At 48.6% G+C, this 26,007-nt stretch overlaps 1 protein-coding gene across 1 annotated transcript in view; it reads left to right on the forward strand.

The window, feature by feature from the left end:
- SEC24A (SEC24 homolog A, COPII coat complex component) overlaps positions 1–26,007 on the forward strand; it is a 1,330,430-nt gene that overhangs the window by 363,365 nt on the left and 941,058 nt on the right. Inside the window, exon 6 of the mRNA XM_069652570.1 lies at positions 25,536–25,720. Within this exon, the coding sequence (XP_069508671.1) occupies positions 25,536–25,720 (185 nt within the window). The remainder of the gene's footprint in view (positions 1–25,535; positions 25,721–26,007) is intronic.

Consider the following 26,007-nt stretch of genomic DNA (forward strand, 5'->3'; position numbering starts at 1 on the left):
CAAGCCCCGTCAAATGTTTCTTGACAATTAGATTAGAGGAGGAGGTCGAAGACCCCCCTCCTCAGTTTCTGTAAGCCCCGATGGCTGCGAGATGAGTGCGGCAGGTGTCCACCTGCATGCCCGAGCGGGCGAGGTGCGCCGAGAATGAGAGCATGTCGGCCAGAGTATATGCCAGGGGGGTCGATTTCCTTGGAGGCTGCCCAGTGGCAGAACCTGGTCCATTTAATGTTATAATGGGCCCTGGTAGCCTTGCTCCTTGCGCCCTGTATGATCTCTAGATTAGCCTGGGAGAGGCTGAGGTAAGTTAGCGTCACCTGTTTAGGAACCACGCTGTGAGGGCTAGCTTCTGGGGCGCAGGGTGGATGACCCTGCCCCTCCCACCCCCCGATGTGCTGGGCCCGTCGGAAGGTGAATCAGTGGCATCTCAGAGAGGCTGAGCTGCTCCCCGAGAACCATGGCCTGGCTGGCCACCATGGAGCTATTAAAATGTTGTTGAGCTGGCGAGACTCCTTGATCTTGCAAACCACTCTGTGAATAAGCAGAGTGGGTGTGAAGGCCCTGCCAGGAAGTGAACTGAGGGCACTTCTTGTTGTGCCAGGTGGCAAAGAAATCCACCTGGGGAAGACCCCATCTGCTGAAGATCTCCTGAGTAACGAGATCGTTTAGCTGCCACTCATAGTTGTCTGCTCCCAACCTGCTGAGCCTGTCCACCTCCAGGTTGGATTCCCCCGGAATTGGACTGCCGTGAGGTAGATGTCGTTTTCCAGGTCCCACTCCCGCATTCTGATTGCCAGTCTGCTCAGTGGAGGGGATCTGGTGCCTCCCTGCTTGTTGACATAGTACATGCTGGTCGAGTTGTCTATCTGGATGAGGACAACTTTGCCCCTGATAAGTGGGAGGAATGCTCGGAGCGCTAGCCAGATGGCGTTTAGCTCACATCAATTGATGTGGTACTCCTGCTCGTGTCGGGTCCAGGTGCTGTGGACTGAGAGATCGTCCAGAGTGGCACCCCATCCCTCGAGAGAGGAGTCCGTGGTGATGGTGACCTGCAGGGTGGGAGGCCGTAAGGGCTTGCCCGTCCGTAGGTTGCAGTCAATGGACCACCATGTGAAGTCCTGGTGGAGATGTGGAGGAACGTTGATCATCTCGGATTGAGAGCCCCGCTCCTGGTTCCATGATGCCGTGAAGTGCAGCTGTATCCTCCTCATCCTGAGTCTCGTGTGGAGGACGCCTAATGGGACCGCTTCCAAGAGACCCAGGAGGTTCTGCTACCACCAGGCTGAGGTCACCTATCTGATGAGTAAGTGAATAATGGCCCTCTTAATGGCTGTGATCTTGGAGCATGTGTCCCAGATGAGGCCCAAGAATGTCAGTATGTGTGGGTTGCAGCTGCGACTTCTTGAGATTGAGCGAAAAGCCCAGATCGTGCAGTGTGTTCATAAGAGCCTGGGAAGTGTGGTGAACTGCTCCCGGCGATGTAGCCCTGACAAGCCAGTCATCGAGGTATGGGTAGATGTGGAGGCCCTGAGGAGGGCAGCCTCAGTATTCATGAGTCTGGTAAAGACCCTGGGGTCCGAGTTGAGGCCAAAAGGAAGTATCTTGTATTCAAAATGGTAGCCCATGATCCTGAACCGTAGGAAAGAACGATGGATCTGCCATATCGGGACCTGTAGATACACATCCTTCAGATCGAGGGAGCACATCCATTCTCCCTTGCACAATGTCTCTGCTATAAAAGCTGCGTAAACATCTTGAATTTTTGTAGAGATAAGGAGAGGTTGAGGGTGGAAAGGTCCAGCACAACTCTCAGGCCTGCCTGGTTCTTTTTCTGAATGGCAAAATTCCTGGAGTAGAAGCCCAATCCTCGCTGGGAAGCTGGGACTTCCTCCACGGCCCGGCCCGGCACTCTACGAGCGATCGGCTCTACGCCAGAAGAGTTGCTGGAGGGGAGGAGGGAGGAGAGGCTGGGATGGGTAGGCGGTACCCCGTGGATACTACGGAGAGGATTCAGGGGTCCGTGAAATTCTGCCACCAGAAATATGGAGACATGTGGACCCGGAGGGGCGTGTCATGCCTTCTTTCCATCAGAGGCTGTTGCAGAGGAGGGGGACTGGAAAAAGCCCTTACACCCCCCGTCCCCCTCCCAATACCCCTTTTTTTGTTGTTACTTGCGCTGATGTGGAGTCAGCGTTCATGGAAGCTGCGGAACCCTCCGTATGTACGCCCTTTGTCGGAGCGTTGCTGTGACTGGGTGTACGATTTGGGCGTGGTCTTTGTCAGGATGGATAAAGACTTGGCCGTTTGTGAGCTGTTTTTTCAGCTCCTCGTCTGTGGTGGAGTGGAAGAGATCACTCCCCTCGAACGGCAGGTCTAAGATGCGTTCCTGGACATCAGGGTTCAATTTAGTTGCACGGAGCCAGGCTGTTCTTCTCATGTCCGTGGCGATGCAGATGACCGGACAGAGTTGTCATTGTGGGCCACGGTGGACTCCATGATGTCCTGCGCTTACCAGCTTGGCCTCAGCCAGTCCCACCTTGAAACGTGATTGGCTCTGTGTAGGAGATATGGGAGGAAATCTGCAATTTCCCGCCACAACCTCTGGTTAGCGGCCGCCAGCATGGCATCTGCGTTGGCCTGACGAAGATGCAAGGACGCGTTGGAATAGTTTTTCTTTCTGTATGCCTCCAAGATCTTCTCCTCCTTGCTTAGCAGCGCTGCAGAGGAGGAAGAGGAGGCTCAGGACGACTATGCTTGGAGTATAGTGATGCTGCAGCGATCACCAAGGAGTGTGGCTGAGGATGGGCCGATAGCGTGTATCCCCTCCTTCTGCCTGGACTTGGCATCCAGGCGCCGATTGACCGGCTGGACAGAGTGGGGCTTCAGCCAACCATTCTTGGCAAGGGCAACTACATCGGTCTGCAGTGGAATTCCCATTTTAGCAGAGGGGTGTTGCATGAGAACATCTGCGAGGACCCCATCTGCTGGTTGCTCGACCTCGGGTTGAGGAAGGGCCAGGTACTCGGCCAGCCCTGCAAGACGTTCATGGAAGGCCTTGGCTGACTATGGCGTGTCGGGGGTCCTCCTCATCATCCTTGTCCGCCTGGGGTTCAGGAGGATCCTGCACCGGTGGAGGAGTGGCGGGAGCCGGAGACTGGGGTACTGGGACCGGAGCCAGAGGCTGTGGCGGAGGCTGGTACTGAACCACCTGAGGAATCAGTTGGGGGCCAGAGCCAGTGGGGGGTGCCGGCGGAGGAGCCTGAGGTGCTGGAAGGCGGCTGCTGGAGGCGCTGCATACCCTGCCCATATGGACATAGCGGTAACCTGCCCTGCCCAAATGAAGGATAGGCTGTAGGCCACGTACCTGGTTGACACCAGTCCCACCTTGACACTCGTTCTTCGCCGAATTCCCATTCCTGGTGCGGCGGCGGACGGGTGCTGTCGTCTGGCACGGCAGCCATCTTGTCGAGCTGCCTTCCACGTGCCTGCGTCGTGTTGCTCAGCTCGCTGGGCCCAGCCTCCTCAAGGGCTCAGAGTGTGGATCATGAGGCCTACCCTGCTTCTCAGGTAGAGGCCTGGTAGGCGTAACACCCTCAGCCCGGTAGAGCTGCGTTTAGGCGCTCCCTCGGACATATTGCCAGTACAAGGGCGGAGCCCCTCGGGTGAAGTCCCGGTACAAGAACCTTCCGGTCCCTCAACACGGTCACCGGGATGATCCGGGGATCCCTCGACCCGTAGGCCGGTAGCAGGGGAGGCCTCGGGGCACGTGCTTGTAGTAGAACCTGGGCGGTCCCTCACGCGCAGGCGAGTCCTTGGGAAGGAGTCTCCCTTACAGGGTGCGATAGAGAACAGAGGCCCTACCTTGGGCCTGGAACGATGTTTAACGTAGTCCTTCAGGTCCTCTGGAGGCGATTTCTGGAACAGCTCCCTCCACCTGGCTAGCCTGTTCTTCAGAGACCTCGATGACTGGATGCTGCACGCTGTACAAGCTTGCCAACCGTGGTCTGGGCCAAGGCAACATAGGCAAAGGGCGTGGGGGTCTGAAGTTGGGAATAGCCAGTCGCAGGATGGACACCTGCTGAACCCTGTGAAAGTCGACATGTGCCAGCGAGGGGCGTGACACCTGAGGACTGAGTACCTGTATAATAAAAAGACAGAAGTATCCGCGTGTGAAATTACATGGCCGAAGCCAAACCCAGGAGCGCTGGTGAATTCGGCCTGTTCCTGTCGACGCGGAAAAGGGGACTGAGGTGTGGCGCCGGAGTGCGGAGTCAGGGCAGCGTATGCTCCCAGGGCCGCACCTCTAAATTTAAAGGGGAACAAGGTTTTTTCTGGTGAAAAAGGTTCCGTCTCCTGTCCCTTGGAAGGGACGCCCATGCAGTATGGAGGAAAGGGGACGGGGGGGATTAAGAGTACCTACTCAGATCAAGGGAAGAACACTCGATTGGGTACTGACGCTTAACTCCCAATCAAGTCAATCGCACTCCTTGACTGGACCGACCACTACTGCATCAACTTTACTATTATCAATAATGAGACTTGTGCCCCCAAGACCATGACAACGAACGCGATTGAAACAAGAAACATCCATAAGCTAACAGCTGATAACCTCTCCCCCCTGCTCAGTGATGCCCTCTCAACCTATTCTGCCATAAGGGACAATCCTTGTCACCTTGCAGACATGTACCACAAGTGTCCTACAACTGCCATTGACTCAGTAGCACCCATTGTAACTAAAACTTGACGTGTCGACAAACTCACAAGCTTTTGGTTCAATGAAGAGTTAGTTGCACTTAGGCGGACCAAAAGATCCCTTGAACACATCCACAAAAAATCTCTCACAACAGACTCAGCAAATACATTCATAGCTGCCAACAAAGTCTACAAAGCAGCAATCATAACCCACAAAGCTAATGCTTATAATACTCGCATTGATAACGCCACCTCAAACTCTTCACCATCCTGGAAAATCCAACTCCAGCCACCATCTTGGCAAATTCCAGCAAAGAATGGTGCACCACCATCCAAAATTGGTGGATTCTCATCTGTGTTTTCTCTCTGTATACGAACCCTCTGCTTCTATTTGGGTTTTACCCGCCTGTCCGTTTGTGCATTGTGAATGTTTCGTTTCGAAGCGCCCTTAAGCCCTAGGGTACCCGGTGCGCTATATAAATGTTGAAAGCAAGCGTCCCCAACCAGCACGATCCTCCCCACAATTAGAGACAATGAAGGACTCTCCCAATATCGGGAATAAGGCCAAGACAGAGTGCGGGTGAGCTTAAATGGGAGTTTATCAATGAGAATATGGCATGCAAAGAACTCTGCAAACTCCGAGAGCGCTCTGTCTGACAATAGCAAAGACAGGCGTATATATTTACAAAAAACGTCATAAGAACCTACACACTATAGGGGGCACAAGTTCAATGGGTTTGGGTGGCGATGACTAACTATAGGTGCTGCTGCGATGCGGTTGGCTTTGGCTGGAAGACGTCACTGGTCATCCTCGTGGGTTGGGCTGGGCCTGGCAGGTTGGCTGAGTTCATCCGGGCGGTGTTGTTGTGCCATCGCGGCCAGTGTCCGAGATGAATGTCTTTTCCTGATTTATTTGCCCTAGGCCATGCACACCGCAGTCATTCAGTCATTTCAATATTATCTTCTTTAGTAAATCTTCCAATAGGTTATTCTACAGGTTAATGCAACACAGGAGGAATGTACCTTGTGAGGGGTCTGGCGGTAATACGTCAGGACATGGTTACCAGTGTCCTGTTGACCGGGGCCATAGGTCGAGTGCTAAGCTTCAGGGCCTGGGACGGGCGGTACAGGTCTTTCTTGTTAGAAGTTGTTATGGATGTGCCGCTGTGTGTTGTCAAAGTGTTGGGTGTCCTGATTGCACAGGGCCATAGGTCTAAGATGATCCGGTGGGTTATGGGGTTTACGAGGGGGCGCCTTTGGAAGTGTGTGTTCAGGCAGAGGTTTACTGCTGTGCTGTAAATAATGCAGGTGGCGGGCTGCGGCCTTGGGTGCTGCAGAGGGGGCTACAAATCTTTGAAGCGGCTCCAGTCTGGTTGGGGGAGGCGGAGTAGCGCAGCGCGGGCCTCCTCATGTCTTGGCAGCCTTCGCAGGGTGGGAGGGGGAATGGCCTTGCACGTATTTCACAAAGGTATCTCCCTCGTGTGTTGCCGATTTTAGGTAAAAACATCACAAACATTTGAACACTCTATAATACTTATTCAAATCATTTTGAAACATGCATTAAAATTTGCTGGATGTGTCTCGATTATACCCAGTCTGAGCACCTTATTCATACACTATGTTTTAACAACTACAGTATTTAGTTATATGCATATACATTTGCAGTAAGTGAGGTAGTATCAGGGTTGGTGGAGTACATAGAAAGTAACCCGCCACTGTACGTGGCGGAGGTGGCACATGAGGGGCTTAGACATACACGCGTGACGAGTGCATTCTCGCACACTCTTCACATGTGCCCTTGGTATGGTTACATTCGTTTTCTTGTGTACCTTAGCAGCATCAGTTCAGTTGTGGCGCGGGACCGCGGGGCGTGCGGCTTTCAATGATACATATGAAGAATAATCCCCCGGAATGCTTTTATCATTTGCACACCCCTGCAGGGGGTGTGGGTCCTTCACGGCTGGTGTCATGTACGATAATTACACAATTTTACAGGTTTCTTTAGTAAGAGTGGTTGTATGGAGAGGATACATGTGTTAAAAGTGGTTTCTTACATTCATATTTGGGTACCTGTCTGCTTTCATCAGATGACCATTCTACAGATCTTCCCATCGCCCAGGCCTTGCTGACCGGGTCATTGTGGGAGCAGTGATACACTGCGGAAGGTGAACTGTTACAATGTTAATGTATTACGCTAGATCATGTCCGTCTTGTTCGTGGGAACGGGCTTGCAGCGGAGACAGGGAGGACTGAAACTTTCCGAAGGTGGGGGCCGCGCTACAGCGCGCTGAGCGCGCTGAGCTCACACCATCTTTAGTAGACAAAAAATGGTTTCTGAGGCCTAGCTAAATTTAATACGTGCGGGCAATGTCTTCAACAGGTGAGCCATCCACCACCTGGGCCCTGGTGGTAAGGAGGGGACGCCCGATGAGCCATGGCCCTCACCTGGGGTGGAGATGCATGCCGGGGGGGGTCCCTTGGACCGCTCCTCCCCTACAATGTTAAACATAAACATAAACAAAATGCGTTAACCTCCAAAATTGAATTGCTACAAAAGAAAATCATCACCAAAAGAAAAATCTTAGCTGACAAAAATATGCCAGAATCCAATCTCAGAATCACGGAAAAGAAAACGAACATACTGTTCTACTTTTCTCCAGTTACCCAAGACTCAGTGTTAGATACCATCTGCAAACTAAAAGCATCCAATTGTAAAGGGGAGAACTTCCCAGCACGCTTAGTCAAAATATGTGCTCCTACTCTCACTCCTATTATCACTAACTTTGTGAATGCCTCATTCAAGACTAACACGGTGCCAGCGAGTATAAAAGAAGCATGGGTGACGCCTGTTCTGAAAACCTTTGCTAGACGCAACAATACCTATAAACTACCGACCAATAACTATGGTCCCATTTCTGCTCAAGATCACAGATAAAATAGCGTACACCCAAATTCAAGCCCAACTAGAACAAAACCAGCTCCTGGGAACTAGACAATCGGGATTTAGGCCTAACCATAGTACCGAAACGGCACTCCTTGATCTGGAAATCCAGATGGACGCCATTAGGGACACCGGTAAACTCTGTATACTGCTGCTGTTAGATCCGTCAGCAGAATTCGATCTAGTGGACCATGATAAACTATGTGCTATACTTGCTAATGATTTTACTTTCTCTAAAGATGCCACCCTTTGGATGAAATCCTTTCTAGCTGAACGTACGTCTAGAGTTTCCACTGGCAAAGAGGCTGCAGATCCCATCCCCGTCCCCATCGGGGTACCTCAAGGGTCGGGTCTCTCGCCAACCCTATACAATGCGTATACCAAGCTCCTTTTCTCTGCTTTGGATACTATGGGTATCATCTACACTAACTTTGCAGATGACACCCAGTTCCTCATTCCAATCACAGGAAACTATGACCATGACACGATGATCATGAATAAAATATACGCAATAATACAAAATTGGATGGCTCTGAATAGCCTATGCCTTAACGACGAGAAGAGATTTTCGTTGTGGGCTCCCAATTTAAAATCAACACCCTGCATTCGGATTATACATCTATCAACATCGATGGTACTCTGATTCCAGTCTCAAAACAAGTAAAAACCTTAGGAGTCTACCCAGACGCTAACTTAACTATAAAGAAACATGTGAATGCTCTATCCTCATCCACCTCCTATACATCTAAGTTAATTGCCCTAAGTCGCGAGTTCCTCTCACCCACAGACTGCATTACCTTAGCCAGGGCCTTGATAATATCCAAATTGGACTACTGTAACGTTCTCCTACTAGGGACATCAAATACCAACCTAGGCAAACTACAACTCATGCAAAATAAAGCGCTACGAGCAGCCCCAGGGCTAAAAAAAAAAAAAAAAAAGAAATCGGATCTCTAATATCAGGAGGTAGAACAACTGGTTACCCATTAAGGCCAGAATTATTTTCAAAGCTCTGTGTTTTACCCACAAATGTCTCGCCAGGAAAGCACGCATTTACATCAATAAATCAATAATTAAAACAAGAATCCAATAGAACGCTCAGATCTAATAAAAACTTGCTCCTTGTGATCCCTTGCTTCAAAAGCTCCAGAGCCAGAGGAAGTAGCTTCCCAGTCATGGCCCCTAAACACTGGAATGCCCTTCCTGTAAGCATCAAAAATGAAGAATTCCTCCAGTGCTTCAAAAAACTTCTAAAAACGTGGTTGTTCAGCCAATTTTAGATAAGGAATACCTAAATAACATTCTAGTCACCCGATGCCCTAGACAAAACACCTTCTAAACAATGACCCCATTTAATGATGTAAATAATAACATGACTATGTAATACCAATCAATGTTCACGTCAACCAATGTCTCTACATTATGTAATTTGTCTTGTAACTGTTGGAATATGTATGTATCTTGATAATTGTTGAATCGAATCATAAGATGTCTGTAACAACGCCATGATAGCCCTGGGTTTGGGCGTACAACAAATGCGCACACAAAAAAAGTGGATGTAATTGACCTTTACGTAAAGCGTACCGTCATTCTCATACTGATGCACCATATTTCTTTCAGAATGTGGGTTCATTGTTTTGAAAAATGAATAGCCACAGCAACCTATCAAATGTAATTTGCAGACACTAAACACTACCAACACCCCATTACCCCCCCCTTGAATCCATGCCTTCAGCACCCAATCCATTTGCCTAAAAACCAAATGTCATATTGTAGCGCCTACTCAACCGCTCACACAAAACGGGACCTTCTTTCTTTATACAAGAATAACATTCTATCCAACATTCTCTCAAGGCTACACTACCAGGAATGAGGCCAAATATCTGCCAGTTTATTGTCGCTGCACTCTTCTTGTATAACCACTCTTTCATTAATCCACCACTATTCTCTTTCCAATGTCTAAAGGTGTTTAATTGTATTCAGTATCATACCCGCTCCACTTCATTTCACAGTCCTGTAACAGTTCATAAGAGTCATCAAATCATAGAAAGGCCAGTTGCAGCAAAAGTTAGCTCAAATTCACGACCAACTTAAATATCTGGTTGGAAAGATCCTGCCAGAACGTTCGTATAGGTGGGCAAAACCACTGAAGATGTACCAAAGTACTGCATTCGCCACATCCCCTCCAACATAGGCGGGAATGTAAGCCAATGATTTACTGGAGACTAACAAGCCACCAATAAATCCTGTTTAGTATTTACTACTAAATTAATTGCATATTGGCATCTCTAGAGCTATGATGACATACAACCACCCCAGTTCTTTCACTGCTCAAGCAATATTGTTATGCCAATGTTTTCTTCCTAAATGGATCCTAGGTATTCCAATGACACTACCGATTGAGAATGCAGCACAGAAAAGACCCACAAAATGATATACTTCTCATTAGCCCCATATTCCTAATAGTCTTGTCCAAAATTGTGTGTCTGATCAGAGTTACATATTTCAACCCTTGTAGACCTTATACAATGTCTCAGCTAAAGATTCTCCGAAGCCTCTCTTGGCAATGCCAAATCCACACTGCAATGACACAAGGGAAAAAAATGTAATCCTAGAACACTGGCCCAACAATAACAAAATTGCTGTCCACCCACTTCCTCGAGCATAAAGGTTCCCCTGTCTATCCTAAACTGTTAATTAAAGCAAATTGTGGAGCTATCGGACAAATATGACAGGAGTATCCAATACCCAGGAACAGCGGACCATAGGAGACTATAGACCATAGTTTACTACACAGAACTAAAGACCATAGACTAGAGTACACCAGTCAGAGGCTGGGAGAGAACAGGCCTTCCCACACCCAGCAAGTGCAATCTGTCGAAGGGATGTAGCAGCTGTAAGGAACTCATGGTGGCAACAAGTAAGACAGACACAAGTGATCACAGTTCAATGGTGCTTATTGAACAATTCATTCTGTATGCAGGTTGGAAAAACGCCTAAGCTAAACAAAATCTAAAATGGGAACAAGTGTTGACCATCAAATGAAAAATAAGGGAGGTCCTAGTTGTGTTGTGTCAAATAAAGAGACCTATACTCAGAAACCTATTGCCAAACCTTACAACTAATACAAAAAAGGGTGTGGGATAGTTTTCAAGAAAAGAAGGAAGTGTTCTCAAATAATTTCAGGATGTGATAGCCTGGGTCTCCCTTCCCCACGTTTTTGAGCACAGGGTAAGGTGGGGTCTTGGAGCACAGCACACGCTCAAGCTTCTCCAGCACGAGACAGAAGTTCCAATTGCAGCTCTCAGGACCGCTGACGGCCAAGTCTCGTTCCTTTGAAAGTCTCTTGCCTTCGAGGGCCTGATGTGTTCGAATAACCAAACAAAAGTTCCTTTAACCAAATAATTTTGTTAGGGTGATACTGGTTCACCCCTGGGGACCCCCCTCTTCTGGGCGCCGACCCTTCTCAATTCTTAGCCATGGTTCACATAGTGGGATGGCTTCACCCATCGTTCCCCTCACGTATCCTATTTCACAATTTATATATCGGTTATTTTCTTAATGATCTTTGGATGATTGCTTCACCCTTGGATCTCCGTCATTCGGGCTCGGACGCCTCTTGAATTTTAGCCTACCTCGGTCGGGTTCACTGAGATTTGTAAAGAGAAAGAAAAGCCATAATGTCTTTTTAACCAGTTCCAGCTGACATCCCTCGGCCGGGTTCATTCTTGCCATCTCTTTTACAAAGTTCAGTGTTGGTAGGATTCACTTCCCTTGCTCTCTACCAGTTTGTAGATCAGTCTTTCGATTTTGCAGGGATTTTGCTTGACCCTCAATATGACCACTTTGACCTATTTCAGTGGCTTCTCCTACAGCCTTCTGAGACCTGTAGCTTTGCTCAGATGGGGATCGACTAGAGTCTTTGGAGTAAGCACCCATGTGGTGCTGGTTTCGGTTTCCCTCTGGAGCTGGTCTCCCCTTAACACTTTTTACAGTTCTTTCACAGTACACTTCTTGATTCGAACTTGCCACTTTGCGATTTTCAATGAACACAGCCTAGTTCTTATCAGTTCCCCCCTCGACTCACTGGCTGTGATGAACTGTTTGGCTTTCCTCTTCATTGGAGTCGAGGCCGGTACCACGGTCGCGGGGGCTTCTCTCGCTCCTGCTCATCAGTGTAGGCTTGCCCTGTGTACCGTCGACATCTGCTGTAAGACTGTATTGTTTGCAGACTTAGACTCTCTTCCCCAAAGGTTCCGCGGGCCTGGGTGCAAGGTCACATCTCTCCTCGCCACCCTCTGTTCTTGCCGCCTTTCTCCGTCTCTTGAACTGGAGCCCCCGATTAGCTTTCTCGCTGTGTTGTCTGCCGTACTCGCCTTGCTTGAACTGTGCTATCTTGCTCCACCTTTTATCCCTGTGGGGAATAGGAAGGGCCGTCAGGTGTGTGCGATTTAATTCAATTGCCTGACTTTGTCTGACCCTCATGTCGGGACATGTCGGGTAAACAGTCTTATTACAAGTCCATTGCTTTCTACATTGGGGAAAAGTGTGGTGTCGGAGAAGGGAAGCACTGGAGTGTAAGAGTATCCTACGGGACAGGGAAAGTTTGTGAAATGGATGGGAATGACTGGGATGGAGAACATAACATAGGGAACTGTGGGAATAGTAAGTGTTCGGGACAAAATAGCTAGAGGAATGTGGAAAAGCATATCTGGGGTTGTTTGTATGAGATGCAAGCAGGTTAGAGATCTTAGATGATAGTTTCTTTACGGAGGGTTTATTGGAATTGTAATTGTTGGTCACTTTCAACTGGGAGTTCAGAAAGTGATGGAAAGAGGGACGTGACAAAGAAGGATCGGGAGTATTCCGGTACTTAAAAGGAAGACAGGGATTCTGGGAGATGTAGTTTCCTACAGTCTTGGGTTTTTGCGTTCTTAAATTTACCAGATGTGAATTGGTGGTTGGCTTTACCTTTGATTAAGGAAGATTCAATGGGTGTAAGAGATGAGCGGCAATATCATATAAAAGCTTCTGGGACTTAGTTCCCCTCACCATCCTCCCCATGATGGTACTGCGTCTCACCTGGGACATTCCCTCAAGCATAACCCCGGTGTAAAGACTGGAGGGGGGGTGTCTGTATTCCTGCTCTCTATATGGTAGAGGAGAGGCACAGAGGACCCCAGCCAAGATTCTCTATTACGGTAGCTATGGTCAAGCAATCGAGGCCTAGCTTCTCAGGAGGTGATACAGGCTGGCACTTAGTACAGTGTAGTCCCCAAGCCCCCACAAAGGAATGTCCACACTCTGTATTAGTGAAAACAGTCTTTGTATAATTAAGGTTCAAGGTTATATACACAATCACAATAACTCACTTTGTGCTCAGTTAATCTACAATGGCAAATATATACACAGTTCTAAGTTTTACCACAATTACTATCAGATTTCATTAAAGTGCATCAACTGTACTTTGGTCAAATGTCACACAAATCAATTAATAAAGTGAACGAACAATAGACATAGGAGGAAAGCAGTTGGTCAGAACAATTGGCAGAATACTGAGCCCCTACCACCAGGCACAGTTCTGTATGAGGATCCCCCGACCTGGGCAACCTGTAAATAAAGAAATAAAACAAGCCCAGTCCATATATTGTTCAATATGAGTCTTATTTCCTTCTAAATAGTTCTACAACCCCAATGTACCTGGAATAGCAGAGTTAGAAGTCTGGTCGTCGACGGATCCTTCTTGAGCGGCTCCCTTTAAGGCAGGAGCAACGGATCATCAAGATCCCTTGAAGAAATGGTAAACCAAGGCGTCGCGGCAGCAGCCTGGGTCCTGGCGGTGCTCGTCGACTATCGGTCGTGGACGCCCTGCAAAGACGAGGCGTGCAGGGCACCTTGTTGACGATAGTTCGGTAGCGCAAAGGGTCTATGAAGAACTTTGGCCCAGCAAGGGCGTCGAGTAGTCGCGGCGGCAAACCCACCAGCGGATGCTCCTCGGCATGTCTGCGGCATTGACTCGGTCAGCGGTGCGGCGAGAGTGTCCTTGGATTCAAATGTATTGATCAATGGAGCGTGGCGGCTCCGGTCGTCAGCGGCTCGACGTCAAGCGGCCAACAGTTTTGACGGGCCTCCAGCGGTTATAGCAAACCTGCGAACCCGGGTCGATGGTGGTGGATGGAATGTCCGGTGCTTCGCTTGGTTCTCCTCGGCAGTCCCCGTGTCCAGCCGGCAGCCTGTCAAGGGTCTGACTTCCAGGGAGCTCCAGTAAAGGCTAGTGGTGCACGATGGTCCCTCAAAGCTTGGGGAGAGGTCTCCTTGCGAGGTCCTCTCTCGGATCAGTCTCAGCGTCACGGTGCCTTTCAGATTGCGGTAAAGGTAATGGGGGGTTAACCTTCTTCTTCGGGCTCAGTGGTTGAGATCAAGCACCAGTTTTGACTTCAGCTTCTGAACGATTTCTAGCAGAGAGGCCCCCAGATATACTGTTTGGACTCTCATTCATTCTGCTGGGTCACACTCGGGCAACCAATCACTCAGAAGGGCATTCAGCTGGCAGGTAGCCAATCAGGTTTACAGTGCATTCAGGCCATTCTCCTCCCTCTCAGACACTCGCAACAAGGAATGTGTATTGGGACAAGTACCCAGCCATTCAGCACTACACACTGCATTCATACCAGTTTCGGGCAGGGCTGTCCCAGTCTTTGCGTTCACATACCAGAAACCCATGACAAGAAGTGCATATTGGTCACCCATTGCATTCACCCAGGTCCGAACCCAAGGGTGTATCCACAACGTACCGTCAATGGGAAGGCTCCAGCCAGTCTGGCCTGAGCTCCGCCCCCCCCCCCCCCCCCCACAGTACCATACATGGAATTTCCAGCCAACAGCCAGTCATGTGGAAGGGGAAGGGACCGAGGAAGGGCTTTCCAGGACTTTGGGAAAAACAAGGTAACGGGCAATAGAAGGCAAGAGGCCACAGGGGCCATCTTGTTTCCCATCAAGAATCAACTGATTCCAATGGCAGGGCCTGGGCATCCCCAAAATGGGAGGATGCTCAGAACACCAAATTCAGCATGGGGCTGCCATCAGCCCATACCCTGGTCTGTGGGCCACACACAGGTGCCCAAAAACATGCACTAGGGGCACAGGGTTGTACCCCCACCCATGGGTACCATAAGGGTATCCCAAGGGTCTGTACACCTAACCAAAAATCGTAAGAGCTGCACTGCCAGGAGTCCCACATGGACTCCTGGGCAGAAAACAATACAGAACGCATATTAAAAAGGACTACAGGACAAGGACAGGGAGGCCCTGTCCCTCCAATGGATTTCCAGCATCACACCAGAGATCCCCTGCCCAGGTGAACCTCACCCCACTGGTCCACCCCCAAGAACTGGATCCAATAGCGATGGCCATGTCCTGGCCACCTGAATAAGGGATTCCCTGGGTCTTACTCGGGGAATACCCACAGGTTTCTCACACAGCTCAGCTTCAAATTGCATCCAAAGCAGTCTCTGAGCATGTAATCGGAGTTCTTGTTAGTTGAGCAATCCTATTGGACCACATATATAATTTTAGGTTCAGAACTGACAAACCCCTTTCAAAGACATTCTTACATAGTGTTTGAAGTTTAATGCTCAGCTTGAAAAACGAAATGCACTAGCTTAATTTTCACATTTCTAAAGTATTTACTTGGCATCCTCAATGGACTACTACTAAGCAAGTAATTTATCCGTGGAGTGGTGATTATTTAATAAAAAGATTCGGCCCAGTAGGGAGAATTGGAAAGAAGCCCATTTCTAAAAATCTTACTGCATTTTGCCTCAGAGAAAATTTAAAGTATTCACTAAGGTGGTCAAGTGCTTATGGAGAGTTAGCACCAGATATTTTAGGGTGGGCGTATCACCAAACTGTGCTTACGGGCACTGGAGGGTTCCCGCTGGACCAGTGACATTAGTTCAGGTTTGTGCCAATTGACCGTATGTCCCGAATACCTCCCAAGTATGTCCATCATTTCTATTATCTTGTAAAGAGTGATGTCAGGTTATTTACGCATAAACAAGAATCGGCGTAAAGTAATATCCTGCTTTCTGAGCCCACTCCATCCTCATTCCATCAACCTCTGGGGATGATCTAATCCAGATTGCTATAGATTCCAATGCAATGGCAAAGAGTAACGGGGACAAGGTACACCACTGAAAATTTACCATTCAACCAGATATTATAAGTTACTTACAGTAGTGACTAATTTACTCCTAGTCCCCTTTCCTCCATATTGTATGGGCATCCCTCGCTAGGGACGGGAACAGAACATTTTTCACCAGAAATATGCGGTCCCTTGACTCCACCCTCCAGTGACACACCTCAGTCCCCTTTGACGCGTTGGCAAGATTAAATTGCCTAACAACGTTGCTTATTAAGGGGGAAGGATGGTGGGACGTATGGAGGGAAGGGGACTATGGACTAGAAGTTGATAAATCACTACAGTGGTAACTTATAATTGCTCCTACATCCCATCCCCTTTCCTCCATACTGTATGGGCAATTACCACTGATTGAAGCCCCAGGGAGGTGACACGAAGACCTTTAAGAAAACAGGTTCCTCAGGATCGCTTGCTCGAATCGTGCACGTCAATCTAGACAATAGGGCTTGCAGAATCCTGAGGAGGGTATCCCATGTAGCCGCCCTGCTGATGCCATGGCACTTGCCTCTGGAAGGCAACTGCCGTTGCCTTGGTCCTGACTGCATGAGTGTGAAGATTTGCTGGCACCTCCTTTTGCTGAGCCTTGTAGACCTGAATGGCCGCAACCATCCACCTGGCTATCGAGCCTTGGATGCCTGGTCGCCTGGCCTTGACCCGCCAAAGGTGATGAATAACACATCAGACTTGCAGACTGTCAAGGTAGAATTTGAATGCTCTCCTGACATCTTGACAGTGTAATAACTTTTCTGCCTGGTCCTTCGGGTTAGGAAAGAAAGCTGGTAAGACTATCCCCTCGTTGAGATGGAACGAAGACACCACCTTCGGGAGAAATTAAAGGATAAGTGCAGAACACCACCTTGTTGCGATGGAAAGTGGTATAGGGTTCTGAGGCCTCGAGGGCCTGAACTTCGCTGACTCTACATGCCGAGGTAAGGCCCAATAGAAGCACTGTCTTGATCGTGACCAATCTGATGTTGACTGACGCCGTGAGCTCGAAGGGTTTATGCGCCATGGTTCCCAGAACCACGTTGAGGGCCCAGAACGGGTGAGGGTATTTGATAGGGAGAGGCGGGGGGACAACCTCGTCAGCCCTGCCAGATAGCTCGACCACCAGGTTGGGAGTGGATAAAGATTAGTTGTCTGAATTTTTGTACGCACCTAGGGCCGGTATATAGGTTCGGAATGTGTCAACCTGAACCACTGACTCTGCCAGGTTTGCAGGGAACGATAGCACCTGATCAAGTGTGCTCGTCAGTGGGTCTATGCACCTTTCCTTGGCCCATAACCACAACTTGGTCCATTTGCTCCTGTATTGGTTCCTGGTGGAGTCCCTTCTTGCCCTCTGAATTATATTTAGGTTGTCCTGGAACAGGTGCAGGTGCTGCAGGGATATGTGCTCAGAAACCAGGCTGCTAGGGCTAATCTCTCCAGGGAGGGGTGAACCTCTGTCCCTCTCCCCCACCCTCTGCTGGGAGACGAGTGGCATCCCCCTACTGGGAGAGGCCCATGGCCCAGCGGCGAGAGATGTATGAGGTTCCCAAACCATGGTCTGGCCGGCCACTGCGGAGCTACCAAGATTAGGTGCAAGTGTGACGATTCTGTGATTTTGCAGAGGACTCTGGATTAGTGGAGTCAGTGGAAATGCATAAATCCACATCCCGCTTCATTGAAGATGTAAAACATCCCCAGCAAGCCTGAGCCCTGGCTCAGCCATGAGGCAAACTTTTGATCTCGCTGGTTTTGCTCTGTGGTAAACAGGTCTATCTGGGGCTGGCCCCACAACCTGAAGATCTCCAGCAGGACTTGTTCATTCAACTTCCACTCGTAGTTTTCAACTCCCAGTCTGCTGAGTCTGTCCGCCTCCAAGTTAAACTCTATCAGAAGGTGGATTGTAGACAGCCATGTGCTGTGGGCTATTGCCTTTCCAGTATCTCGATGGTGAGCTTGCACAGGGGAGGCGATCTTGTGCCCCCTTGTTTGTTGGTGTAGTATATGCAAGTGGAGATGACTGTCTGAACACCTTGATTTGTTGTTGAATAGGTGTAGGAAGGCCCCGAGAGCCAGTTGTATGGCTTACAGTTCAAGGAAGTTTGTGGTTCTTTTAGTCCGCCACTGTCCACAGGCCATGTAACACTGGCCGCCCAGCGTGGCTCCCCACCCTTCCACTGAGGAATCTGTTGTGATAGTACCATCCGGCAGGGGCTGTCTGAGGGGTCTGCCGGCCATAAGATTGTTGTCTTGTCTCCACCAAATAAAGTCCTGGTGGAGCTCTGCTGGGATGGAGACTGATGCATATAGGTGTAACTGCACCCTCCTCACTTTGAGCCTTGTATGCGGGACCGCCAGCAGGCATGCCGCTATGTGGGTACCACCAAGCTGAGGTCATCGATCTACTGATAGTGTCCTTCATTGCTGCCACCTCTTCCATGGTGGGGAAGATCCTCTGCTAGCTGGTATCCCACAACAGACCCAGGAAGATCAAGGTTTGGCTAGGCTGTAGCTGAGACTTTTTGTGATTGATGGAGAACCCCAGTTCAAAAATGATATCCATGAGCCTGGAGGCCGTATTCTGGACCTCCACCGGAGATACCGCTCGGATCAACCAGTCATCGAGGTATGTGTACACATGGTGGCCCTCCGACCTAAGCAAGGCCGCCACTGCATTCACAAGCCTTGTGAAAACCAGAGGGGCTCAATTGAGCCTGCATAGGAGTACATTGTACTCAAAACTGGAAGGAGCAGTGGGGTTGCCATATAGGGATTTGTAGGTATGCATCCTTTAAGTCCAGGGAGCACATCCAGTCGTCCCCGCACAGACTCTGCAATCAGCGCTGACGTAACCATCTTCAACTTTTGTAGGGGTAGCGATCGGTTTAAGGATAGATCGAGAACCACTCACAGGCCTGCCAGGTTTTTCTTCTGTATCGAGAAATTCTGAGAGTAAAACCCAGAGCCTCTCTGAGGGTGACCCCCTCCACTGCTGCACTTAATACCAATGAGTTGATCTCTGCAAGGAGAGCTGGTGTCCCGATCTGGGGGAGGAGAGGAAAGAAAGGTGGGTTTGGAGGGAGCATTAGGCGTAACCCATGGGAAACCACTGATGGATCTATGGATCCGCGAACAGAGTCCGCCAGGACTGAATGTGGAGAGCAAGCCTGCCACTCACCGGAGAATTGTGGACATTGATGGGGGCATCATTGCTTCTTTCCCTCTGAGGCGGGTGCCTGGGAGGGGGACTGGAAGAAGCACTTGTTCGACATCCTTTGGTGCATGCTCCTGTATTGGCTGTGGGTGGGTGGGTGGGGGGGGGCCTGTCCGGCTGCTAGCCTTTCCGGTCCTCGAAGCCCCTGAATCCACTGTAAGTCCTTCTCTTGTCAGCGCGGGCCTGCCCGATTGTCCTGGGTGCCGGCTTTGTTAGTATACCCAACGACTTGTTGGTCTGCAAACTGTTTTTCTTCTCGTCCAATTCCTCATCCGTGGAAGAATAGAATACGTTCTCCCACCCTCTTCAAACAGAAGATCCAGGATCTTCCTGCTGGCTTTGTTGATATGACCCACAGAAGAATCCATTAGGTCTTGCACCACTATCTTGGCTTCAGCCAAGCCCGCTTACCTAGGGGCTGGCAGTTCCGTGAAGAAATCGGCATCACCCTCCATAGCCTCTGATTTGCAGCCACCAGCATAGCATCTGCTTTGGCTTGCCGCAGGTGGAGTCAAGCGTTGGAGTAGACCTTCTTCCCATAGGCTTCCAGACATTTCTTCTCATTGCCCAACAAGTCGGATGATGAGGATGACTAGGTGGATCCTTGGGTTTAGGCGTACATTGAAGCTGCCAGTATCAACGATGAATGTTGTTGTCGGTGCACTTATAAGGAGAGTATCCCCTTCCACCTGCCTGTACTTTGCATCCAGCCTTTTGTTGGTGGTCTGCGCAGAGTGTTGCTTGGCCCAGCCCTTTTTGGCCAGGGCTTCCACACACAGCCTTTTGTAGTGGCATGCCTGATCTAGTAGATCTGTCAGTAAGGACCACTGCCAGGTACCCCGCCTCTGGCTGTTAATTCTGAGGTTGAGGGATTCCTAGGTACTCTGCCAAGCCCCCCAGCCGATTATGGAAGGCCCTCCCTGAAAATGAGGTATCCGGATACATCTATATAAATATTCTATCGCCCAAAGGCCTCTGGGTGCTCGCAGGGACCAACAACAACAGAACAAAGAATAGAACATCAAATTGATATCACAAGGCATTAGTCTGCTCCTAGATCAAAAAGAAATGTGTTTAGGCTCTTTTTGAATTGTGCCAAGGATGGGATAGATCTGAGCAAGAGCGGGAAAGCATTCCAATGAGTCAAAGCTGGACCCTCTGATTTTTCTTAAGAGGTACGAGGTTGAGTTCTAAGAGCATCTTTATTAGAGCGCAAAGTGAACCTAATAGGTGCTCTCTTAATTTGGGAACAAAGATATTGAGGGGCATCACAAGCCAGACATTTGTATACGATACTTGACGCCTTGAAAAGTATTCTATGATTGACTGGGAGCCAGTGCAGTTTCCGTTGAGCCGTCGACACATGAGCCTTCGATCCACAATGCAAACCATCGGAACTGCTCCCTTTTGGATAACCAGTAGCTTTTTAATGTCTGTCTCAGTGGTGGGTACATATAGGCTATTACAGTAATCCAATTTTGTATTTATAGTGGCTGCTGCAATCGGAGCCCTATTGTTTTCAGAGAGATAAAGACGTGCTTGCCATAACAAATGTCATGTAAGCACAGGAGGAGCTCAAATGAGACATGTTTCTTGAAAGTTAACTGGGAGTCAAAAAATGCGCCTGTTGTTACAAACTCAAACATCAATATTGTTACCTGCGATCGAGAAGCAGCTATATTGAGCGTCCATTTTTTTTCAATTTGGCACCTGTTGCGAGACTTAAAATCTCATTTTTTTTAATCATTTTAGATCCTCCTTCGTCTGTGTCCCCTGGATCTGTGGTGACCTGGGGGTCTGTGGGATGCATCGGCATTGCCACTATATGGGATGGCGCAGGCGGTGGGGACAGAGCCTTGACACTTGGCTGCACAGGTCTGATGGTATCTGTGTCAGCAGGGAACCCACTGTCACCACTGGTGGGGCCGGCTGCAGCTGGACTGGAGCCCAAGGCTGTGCCTGTATGGATGGAAGCATCTCGTTAATAAGCCCCTTCAGGATGCTACCCATTTGGAGCGAATTCATCAAAATTAGGAATTTGTCGAATAATCGTTCCTCACACTCTGGGGCGTGCGTTCCTGTGCAGGCCCTAACAGCTTCACCGGCGTGTAGGGGCTGGCTTCTTCCTGTGCGATGCATGTAATTCGTCTCACCGTAGCGCCCCATCCCTGTGGACCCAGGTTATAAAGTGCATCAGGTTACCTGAATGACGATGGGGGACCATTCGACCCTGGGAGTGAAGTCTGGCCCGTGATTCTCGAAGTGGGGCGGGCCATTTGGTCAGGCTGTGCCGCCATCTTGCCCTGGCCTGAACCGCACTGGGGTTGCGAGCCTGACACAGAAATGGATCTGGCCTCTACCTGTTTGCTGGTCCGCACACGTTCATGCCTCCTCTGCACCTCAGGCGTTGGCCTGGTAGGCTGATTGCCCTCAGACATGGAGCCGGTAGTGCTACTGCATGTAGGTGCCCCCTCAGGCATATGCCTGGTACTAGGGCACAGCCCCTTTGGAGATTTCCTGGTACAAGAGCCGACTGGTCCCTCAGCTGTGGGACCGGGAGGATCCGTGTACCCCTCGGCCGTTAGCTTGATGAGCCTCGGTACCCTGGTTGCTGACAGGACCAGAGTGGCCCCTCTCGCTCGGTTGTGTCCCGGGGAAGGAATTGCTTTTGCAGGGTGCTTTGGAGAACAGAACACTTAACTTAACCTTTGTCTTCCTACGCACGTACTCCTTGATATGCCCTGGAATTCTCCAATGCTGTGGAATTTTTCCTGCCTCCCCAGGTGCACTGCTGTGATTTTTAAACACTTTTTTTTTTTAAATCCCCCTACCCCCACACATCCCTCACACCACTGTCCAGCCATTTAGGAAAGGGGACTAAGTGAGTAACGTATAATTTTTAACTGCAGTTAAATTATTGACTGATGCATTGGAAGAATCTGCTGGTGAATGTATATGTTTGTATATCTGGTTTTGTGTGATACTATCTACTATTTTAATTTCTTAGTGTGCTCTTAAGGGCCTAATACATATTTGTTTTACATACAGTCCAAGCTGAATTATTGTTATTCTGTATGAACTCATTGGGACCCTACACCTCACTCACTCCTATGATTAAGTCTTGATTGCTCTCCCGAGATACCTTGATTATGTTTTGGCTAAACCTGAGACTCCCTATTCACCAAAACTAGGATTGCCTCTTAACAATCTCCTCCCAAGGTTTTTTTTTTAAATCTATCTTAACAAGTTGCTTGGCAAAAGCATGCATTTTTTGGTCTGGCCTGTATCCACTACCCAGCAGTCTTTGCAACCAAGCACCACCCTATCCAGCTGAGAAATTCACTATCTCTGGAGATCAGCGCAGCATCAAAGCCACCGCATCACCAGACTGAAAACCGCAAGAGCAAAAAAAACAAACTAGTCTTATCCTGCCATGCACCATTTCTCTGAGACAAGTTGCCAACATAGATGAGATCAGCCCCCTCCACCAAACCAGAAAACCCTCCTCTTTAAAGAACATCTCCTGATTGTTATACTCCACTCTGTCACCCATTCTGGAGCTGCTCCTATCCATTCCAGCTATCTCTGCTACTCTGTGACCTACCTGTAACCCCCCACCTGCACCCTTGTTTATCCCTGATGTATAGTGCTACATTTCTTCCCAGCTTTGTTTTCGTTTTATAAATAAAATCTACACAGACACTTCGCACCCGTGAAGACCATAACGCATGTCGCAGCCCACCTGCTATCTGCCACTTTTTTAAGACTGCATGCTTAATATACGCACCCACAATCCCTGACGTCCATGTGACTATTGTTGAAATCCCAAAAGGTGACAAGGTGCTGAAGTTCAAAGACATGATTTAACTGCAAAACCCCAAGGTTTTAAAAAAAATACAATCACAATCCTTTTTCTGTTTCTGCTCAAAGGAACTGGAACTTACTCCCACCTGATCTATGTTGTGCCACAAATCTCATATTCCGGAAAGAACTGAACGCCTTACTCTTTGTTGCACCTTACACACACATGCTAAACCACTGTATTCCAATATGTTGAACAGACACGTTCCCAACATTTGCCAAATTATCCTAAGCAGTTCTAGTCCTCCTCCTTCCTACTTTTTTTTTTCCTGCCATCTTTCCCACCACACACTTCCAGACTTAGCCTGCACCCCCTCCTCCCATCACACCCTCCGCATTTGGCTTAACTGCTAGCCAAAGTTGCTCTGTGACTTCCCCTTCCCTACCCCTTCTAACCCACGTCTACTGCATTTGCCTCTTGTGCAAGCTATGATAGCTGCTGGACCCCCTCCTTTTCTACTTCCTTCCTACCGACACATTCCCCTCCTGCTCAGCCACAACCTAAGGGCATTGATTGTTTAGTTGCCAGCAACTATGTAACTACTTTCTCAGCAGCTTTGGCTCCAGCTGCCCCATTTCCTGGATTTTCCATATGGGCATCCCTGAGGAGCAGTTGCTGGTTTCTGCTAAAGTATGCAACCCCCGTCCCCCCGTCCCCATAATCCAGCGCATCCCTATTTTCCACGCAATGTTAAATGCTTCCTAATGTAATGGCATGGCTCCTCTTCATCCGCATCTCCCGTGCCTTCCGCCTTGCTGTTTCCCACCTTTTGGTCCTTTAGGCATTGTGATAGTAACTATACAGGATGAATGCCCCTTCTTTCTTATTCTTCCCCCTTAGAACTTCTTAGCTCTCCAACTCCATCTTTACATTGCTTACCTCACAGTATGCTGTGGTGTGGCACCCTTATAAAAGATATATAATTCTGCTTAGTAAACGGGGTCATTCACATGATCGCAATTTGTCTTGAAATAACCAGTATCTATTTTAATTACTATAGGAAGACTGTTTATTGCATCTATTGTATTACTATGTATGTTATTGGCACCCTGGAGCGACATATTGAACAATGAGTATCTGACGTTCCCGGGCGTGTTTGTGCTTTCACCGCCCACACCCGCTGCCATTAAAATAGAAAAGGGGCTAGGTTCCTTTTTGAATGATGGTGGCCATTTTGGAACATGTTTTGTATTACCTAGTTCAATTTTTATAGCAGTGGCCATTTTTTCCATTTTGTTATTTTCTCTGATGGGAGATGGGCTTGCGCTAAGCTGATCTCCCATCAGACCTACCAAAGCTCAGGCTGGTGGGCTGTTTAATCCCATGTCTGCAGTCCCCCTGCCGGGGCGTGAAAGCTATATTAGCACCTGGGGCCGGCGTCCCAGCATCAGCTTGCTCGGATCGAGGGCTGAATCCCACGATCCAAAGCACGTGTTACGAGCAAGTTCGGAACTATGAGTGCCCGTCCCACAATTTTCCCCCATCTGCAGGTCCTTTCTCCTCCCTCTGGTCTCCATCCCTTCACCCCACCCCTTTGTCACTTATTCCTCTGGTTGTGGCGCCACTGCCACCTCCCAAGCTGCCATGGAAATGCAAGATGGGCTGGGCTCCTCATGGAGCTGCACCTTTCCATTTCCATGATGACCATCTTAGGTGAGTATTTGTTTGAATGAAAGGGAAGCTGCGAGCACATCCTGTTCTTTAAAACAAATAGATTGCTATCAACACCCTGGGTTTTCAGATTAAAAACCTGGTGGGCTACTAGCTAGAACACCAGGTCCGGCCTGCCGGATCGGTTAGTATGGCACTGGGGCCTCTTGTTAAGGCCCAAGTGCCCTGAGCCGTTAACACCCGATCCAGAGTTTGTTCCTCAGATGCCTGGTTGACCCGCCTCCACGATTTTGATAAAACTAAACAAGTGGATACATACATGCATAACTTAAGTCTTCTGACACAGTCCATTAGACAACCAAATCACAGTCCAGTAATGTTTTCGTAAAGTGTTCGGGCTCAGGTGTAGGAGGTTGAATCTAGGGGCTAACATTATGGATACCATTGGGGCATGCAAAACTGGTTACGTAAGTTGCAATGCTTCCTCAGAGGTGCTAAGACCGATTCTAAAACAGGCAGGCAAGTGATGACTCTGAAGCTTAGTGATATGCAATAGCCTGCTGTTTGAGTAACATTTATGTGTATGTATAATAATGTCCACATCTTCAGGCGTGAACTGTTTTTCCCTGCTCTGTATATCCTGCTTCTGCCATCCATTCATACCAGGCTTGTTAACAAAACAGTAAGCCAAAAGCTGACTAAATGCTGTTGTCCATACATGCCTGCATTATCCATACCATTCAGGATCTGCTAGTACAGTCCTGGTTTTACTTTGCATTCTGGGGCTTGTATTAATGGACTTCTTTGTTCCAAATCCAGGCTAAAAGTCCACAAATCCAATGTTAAAACCAGGACTTGATTAACATCTCCTGAATGGAATAGACCATGCTGGCATGTATGTTTTTTCTATAAGCACCATTAGTTGTAGAAGACATGTCCTTCCATTGTGAGATGTTGCATTTGATTCTGATGTTCGAAGCATTCCTAAAAATGACATTTACTATTCCTTCTTTTTGGTTTTGTTTACTAGCCTTCTATGGGTCCAAATCAATTAACTTCGTCACTGGGTGGATTAAGTCTTCAGCAAAGCCAACAACCGGAAGGACTCAGACCAGTGAACCTTCTCCAGGAGCGAAATATGCTTCCTCCAATCCCCTTGCAACCACCTGTGCCCAATTTGCATGAAGACATCCAGAAGCTGAATTGTAGCCCAGAGTAAGCTAATATAATAATGTTCAGCTTGCTAACTTTTCTTTGTATAGAGCAATCGTCCACAATCACTATATCGCTGATAATCAGGTTTGTCTTGATGTGAGGCAAAATCAATACAAGTTTTGTGGATGCAAGTGCATTACTTGTATATATGCTTAATATGCTCCGCTCTATTTAATGTAAAGCATTCTGTAGACACTGGGTAACAGGAGAAATGAAATAGCTTTTTTGCAGAGACTGGTAAAAACCAGCATTTCATCTGTAAAATTTATTAACCTACACAAACGTTT

This window comes from Ambystoma mexicanum, chromosome 3p (assembly GCF_040938575.1).
Source record: "Ambystoma mexicanum isolate Mex_15411 chromosome 3p, UKY_AmexF1_1, whole genome shotgun sequence".
NCBI lineage: Eukaryota > Metazoa > Chordata > Amphibia > Caudata > Ambystomatidae > Ambystoma > Ambystoma mexicanum.